Source organism: Onychostoma macrolepis, chromosome 03 (genome assembly GCF_012432095.1).
Source record: "Onychostoma macrolepis isolate SWU-2019 chromosome 03, ASM1243209v1, whole genome shotgun sequence".
Classification (NCBI taxonomy): Eukaryota; Metazoa; Chordata; class Actinopteri; order Cypriniformes; family Cyprinidae; genus Onychostoma; species Onychostoma macrolepis.
The window spans coordinates 12,409,641-12,415,786 of NC_081157.1; the positions used below are offsets into that span (position 1 = coordinate 12,409,641).

General features: G+C 37.1%; 1 protein-coding gene across 2 annotated transcripts; it reads right to left on the minus strand.

Moving 5' to 3' along the window:
- Positions 1-611: 611 nt before the first annotated feature.
- Positions 612-4,943, minus strand: LOC131537185 (uncharacterized). 2 transcript variants are annotated; one of them, XR_009270205.1, is made up of 3 exons: positions 4,307-4,943; positions 3,057-3,123; positions 2,605-2,744 (listed from the first exon to the last, which is right to left on the minus strand). XR_009270205.1 is itself a non-coding variant. In XM_058770481.1 (2 exons), exons 1-2 carry the CDS (start codon positions 4,315-4,317, stop codon positions 1,163-1,165), a joined length of 1,593 nt encoding a protein of 530 aa, XP_058626464.1. In that variant the 5' UTR covers positions 4,318-4,924; the 3' UTR covers positions 612-1,162. The 2 variants fall into 2 exon arrangements, 1 of the variants encoding a protein (XP_058626464.1); XM_058770481.1 differs by lacking the exon at positions 3,057-3,123 and having other exon boundaries at positions 612-2,744; positions 4,307-4,924.
- Positions 4,944-6,146: the final 1,203 nt, after the last annotated feature.

The window sequence follows — 6,146 nt, forward strand, 5'->3', positions numbered from 1 at the left end:
TCATTGAGAAACTCAATGCGAGTGTTAATTAAGTGATTGATGGTTTGTTCAGGTCTATGCAATAGCACATATTGCTGTAAACTTGGGATTTCACATTTTCATTCTATAAACTCATCCTGTCCTCACTTTCTCTCTTTCTGCATTGTGTGAATGTGTGTGTTCATGTGTTAGATTAGTTTATGTCTTAGGTTTATATAAATAAAGTCTTACTTCTCTTTTCAATATAAATATCTTGTGTTTTGTGCTTACAAGTTAATGTCTTAGACTGCCGATCTTGTTACTGTGCTTATTAATAGTGTTTTCACTATATTTTGGATTTTAATATCCAGTGCAGAGTTGATGTTATACGACTCATTCATTAATCGCCGGCCGACTCAGTGATCAGTCGTGAAATAGTGATTCTGTCCAAATTCCCTATAAAATCATAAATGATTCTTTGAGCTAAATTGACCTGTTTCCCTTACATTTTACAATTACATTACAGTACTGAACCATCTTTCAAGAGCAAGTGTTTTGTGTATCCCGCACTGAACTCCCCAAGATTAGAGAAGCAGTCGTCAGTAAAATGACGTGTTTGCGGGCAGGGTCAAGGTCGATTCTTTCAAAGTCGATTCTTTATTTTGGGAGACAATAACTTTATTTATCATGCACTTTCGGATTTACAACTTTGCAGATCATTTACATTCACATACAGCTGCATTACACACTGCATGAAAGGCAATATTGGAAATGGCATAATAGGGGCACTTTATCAAGATTTTTGATGCAGAGAAAGGCAGACACTCTGAGGGAAATAACAATAAAGGCAAAGAGATAAAAAGATTTCAGCTACTGATGTAAAATGTAGAAGAGTTTAACCAGGATTAACACAAGAATAAACACATCAACATTCACAGATGCAACATTTTCTCTCAAAACTATCATCCAGTAACCCAAAATGGTATTACATACACTCATTTATTATTAGTTTATAAACTAACAGATTGAACTGGAGTGGCTTGCCTTTTAAATAATCATTAAAACAAATTAGCTTGATACAATTATTAAATGAAATCTCGTATTATTTTCAGATCTACAGACATTGATTTTACATTATCTTCTTCATTTTCATCGATTCGTCAATTGTCCTCTATGTACTTGTTTATTTCCCACCAAAGAATCGTTACAGACTAACTTTTGCCAGACCAGCTTTCAGATAACTCACAGCATCTTTATTCGCTTCTTCAGCTTCAGCGATTCTCTTCATCTCCTCCAGCTCTCGCACCCAGTCTTCTTTCCCAGCCTCCCTCACTCTGGGGATGAAGAAGTCCAGATGCTGAAGAGTGAAGGCAGAGTCTGGTTTTAATGCGATCTGAGACAGATGCTTGATGGTCTTGTATGCATTGGACAAAAGAATTAACTTTTGGTGCTCAGTCGTCTGCAGATCGTTTTCAAGATGATCCATTATAACTGAAAACCACTTCGTTTGTTCTTGAGTTTCTTCATACATCTTCTTCAAATCATCAAACACAATTATAACGCTTGAGGTGCTGATGACGTATTTCTTGCTTCCTTTGACATGTTTGCTGTGGTGACACTTCCCTGTGCAGACGGTACAGTAACCGTTTTTCATGACTTTACATTTGCCGGGGTTAGAAACCCACCAGCAGTTAAACTCATGGCAGTTTTCCTCACAGACAGTGCAGGTCGTCGCATTCCTGTGTTTCCATGACTTGCTTTCAATGGGAACCATCATTTTGACAGTCTTTTTGACCTCAATGATGAAGTTTTTACACTGTTCAATCTTTTCCTTGTTTTGTCTCATTGCCTCCTGAATCTGAAGTTTTTCAGCCTTTTTCAGCTCTTTCTCTTGAATTCGCAGCTGTACGTTGCAGATAAGCGCTTCAAGCTGAATGCGCTCAGTCAGGACATTTGAAGTCAGCTCCAAACTTCTTCTTTCCTTTTCATCCAGAGACTGAAGGAATTTCTCCATCTCTTCAGTGCAGTTTTCCCAGGCGTTTCTTTGAGTACGAATGTAACGTTTCTCATTGTGACGGGCTTCAGCATGACAATTGTTGAATAAGAAATAAACAGGTTGGCCACTTTTGTCTCGTCTGCAGGGGATTTTAGCTTTTTTAATGGCACCGAGGACATTTTTGGGTGGCAGACCATCAGAGTGTGTGATTAAAAATACAATGTTGTTCACAATGTCTTTCCCGAACAAAGACAGAATTGAACCGATAATGTAATGCTGTCTGTCTGAGAGACGATTCTTAGACGCTTGAGTCACAAAACAAATGGCATCGACTTCACGAACTCCATCATTGTTCTGAAACAGCATGGCTAAATTCCCAGCAACTTCCAGATCTTTGTCCATTCCTCTAGTGTCTCCGTAGCCTGGAGTATCAATGATGGTGAGCGAAATGGGACTCTCTTCAGGAAAGACCTCATACATTGTGATTTCAGAGGTTTGTGATTCTGATTGATCTCCAGCTGCTTCTTCTGTGATTTCATACCATATTTCATCCTCAAATTTCACTCCCAGTGAGTAGTTGACCATAGTGTTGACGATGGTGGTCTTACCGACACCAGTCTCTCCCACCAGCAGAACAATTTTGTTTTGTTTGCTGGAGTCTTTTTTCCCATAAGTCCATTTTCTGACTCTCCCATTATCATCGATCACTTTCTTCTCTGTATGTAAACGTAATCTTTTTGGAGGACCTCGATGAATCAGTGTTGTTCTGCATGGTGAAAGACGTTGCTGTCTGTAAAATATAAAGGTAAATGTTTCTCAGAATATTTATGTAGCAAGAATTTTAGACATAACTGTAGCCATTGATATACAGACTTTGTTTTACACACTGTACATTTTTCAACATGTAATAAAATATTTTAGGAAGACAATCCAAGTATTTGAAAAAAAAAGAAAAGATATTCGTAGCCAGCTAACACACAATGTAATCATAATTTATTGATACTTTTTCTTCATTTCATGACTTACTAATTTGAACCAAAAAAAAATCTAAGTAGGCACACCACAGTTCCAAAGATAGAAAAATATTTATTTATGTCCTCACCATAGGTGACGTTTCGAGCTTAGACACTACGCTCTTCATCAGACAATGAATACACACATGACTCCGCCTTTATATAAACAACACACACACAACAACAACAACAAAAAAATAATATATTCAATATATTAGATGTTTCAATCTTAAATCACATGATTGCCCACATAACAACAACAACAAAAAATCCGCCAGGGCAATCAACAAATCATATAACAAAAGTACAATAAGCAAATCACATAAAAGTGAGAACAGCTATTTCACTTATGTAAAAAATGATTTATAAAACTTATAAATCATTGATCTTTGGTGGCATGTTTTCAATCAATCAATGAACTGTTTTTTTTTTTTTTCATAAGGTGCACTAAGCGAACTTTGCCAAATGATGTTGACATTTGAAAGCACTCACTTCTCCCAATCATGACTAGACACGCCCCTTACTGCTGACTGGCTGCAAGTGGAACTCGGTCCGACCCTGTGGTCAAAAGCATTTTTCAAATATTGCTTAACGCACCTTTAATGTCTTTACTTAATGATTTTAGTTCAACGTACTTGATTATTTTAAGTCGATCAGTTTACTAATATTTTCCTAGTAATGTGAACACTAATAAGAAGTTAGTACAACTAATTACAGTTTGAGTCAACATTAGGTTCATGAGTTCTGTGCTTAAAAAAGGAAACGGCTAGTAAAAGGCATAGGACTAATTCACCTAAAAACGTTAACGGGATAGGTCTAATTCATCTAAAAATGACAATTATGTAGGCAAGTCACCCTTGCATCATTCCTAACCCACATGGGCCAATTTTTTCAAGAACATTTGCATGTGCAGGCTCAGATGTTAATCGTCTTAGCCAGTGAGCACCTTTATATTAACAACCCTGCTTTTCATCAGTGTTAAATATAATACTAACATTGGGCGAAGTCATAAAACCTATATTATGTGTGAATTTAAATATAAACCTTTAAAAACCACTATACAGTAAACTTCATCTGATGATATGTTCAGATATCACAAATGCACACACACACACACATTCAGAAGCACTACACTTTGTCTATTATTAATAAAACAGCTTTGTTACTAAATTGCTACATTATATGTAACTGGTTAAAATAACCATAATTTTACCCTTACTGTCAAATATTGCACTGCAAACATGATCAACTGCTTTAGCTAACTTGTTAATGCCAAGTGACCATGACATGGATTATCCCTTACATCATTTACATAGAAAACACATACATTTGAACTCACTCGAAATTCATGGTTATTGCTGGATTGAATGTGTCAAACTTGCCAGAAGACCTTCAGTGTCACTCTTGTTGTGGAAAAATATGTGTCGAGGTGAAATAAAACTCAGAGAGCAATGCTATCAGAAAAGTAGGACGTTTATTCTTGCAAGAAGTTTGTCTGACATACAGAGATTCTGCAGTGAGAAGAAGACAACCTCTATACCACTGTGGGGTTTATATATCGATATTCACCCCTCCCCCTCATCTGGCACCTCTACGGATGCTACATACGACTTCTCAGAACTAAGATACAGCAACCACAGGATGTGTCAAAATCATGCAAACCCGTTCTAACCAGCTTGACGATCCGTTGAAGGGGAAGACAGTCCATGAGCTAAAAACATCACGTGTACACACTTCTATATTGAATGTAATAGTAGGAAAACAAAGCTGCATGAAAAGAGTCAAATCTGGTAATATCTGGCCATCGTAAACTGCCGTGTAATTTCAGGTTTGCCAGATGTATGTGGAAATTATCTGAGCCATGTTACACAGAACAGTATATTTCCAGAAATACTCATGTACTCCGGTGTACACGGACATATACAGGAGTCTGTGAAGATACAGCTGAAACACTGCTGGTTGTGAGGACTGATGGCTGTCAGACCTTTCATATGTTAATGACCAGCAGTTAAGGTGCTGGAGGGAGGGAGTGAGCCGGGGAAGTTTCACAAAACAGCCTCAAAATAGTCTTAATATTACTGAACTCAAATATAACTAGCCATATTATTTTTGACCGAGCCATTAGAGAACACATCTATGTATGTTTTATCATTTGAAGGCCTTCTCTCTCCAGTTTCATTCTTTACTGGTGTATCAGGAGAAGTGGTTTCTCTAGCAGTATCTTCTCAATAGTGATTAATGCCCTCCAAAAAGTCAGTGTGTTATGAGGTATGATGTGCATCTTTTCCTGGGCAACAGTGGAACTGTTCAATAGTTGTGTTTAGTCAAAACTAGCAAATTATAATTATAAACTACTGTTACGTCCATAAATGTCATTGTGGGAGTGCCTGTGGTTTTCTCTCTCTCTCTCTCTCCTGCTTGCTCTTTCTCTGTTTCCTGTTGATCTTTTAGGTCGCCTTCCTTGACTGCTGATTGGCTAATGAAGCTGTCAGTCATCATTAAGCGACATGACGTCAACCTATCAGCTGCCAGAAGACTTCTTGCTGGCAGATATAAGGACGCTGAAAGAAGTGAATGGAGACCTCTTTTGCGCACTGCTTTTTTTTTTTTTTTTTTTTTTTTTTTGCTGTCATTGTACTCATTTTGATTTTGCTTTGTTTATTATTGATTTATGCCAAGATCCTTTGTTTTTGTTTGACAGTAGATTCACCATTTTTGTTTGATTGTTTTGTTGTTAACTCGGATGGCATTGCTCTTTGAACTTTGATGAGCTGATGCTCTGTGATGTTTACTCTTTACTCAAGAGGAAGGTGGATAGGGAAGATGTCGTACGACTTCCATTGTGCAACATTTAGGTAACTCTGTGTATAGAAACCCTAGGTAAGAGGTGAACGCCATCCCCTGTATGTTTTGTTTGTTAGTTGAGAGTAGGGAAGTATATGGCGCTTGGCGCTGAAGATTTTTTTTCTTTTTATTCCTTTAGTTAGGATAGAGGTTTAAATAAGGTAGTATTGGTTTTGTTTGTTTCTTTCTTTTTGCGTCACTAGTGTCCCCTTTCTCTTGGGTTGATTTGCGTAGTTTTTGTTTATTTTCTTTTTCCCTGAATTGTAAATTTGTACATATTGGTTGTCTCTTTAATGACTTATACTTTGTAGTTATGGATTCTTTTCACTTTGTAT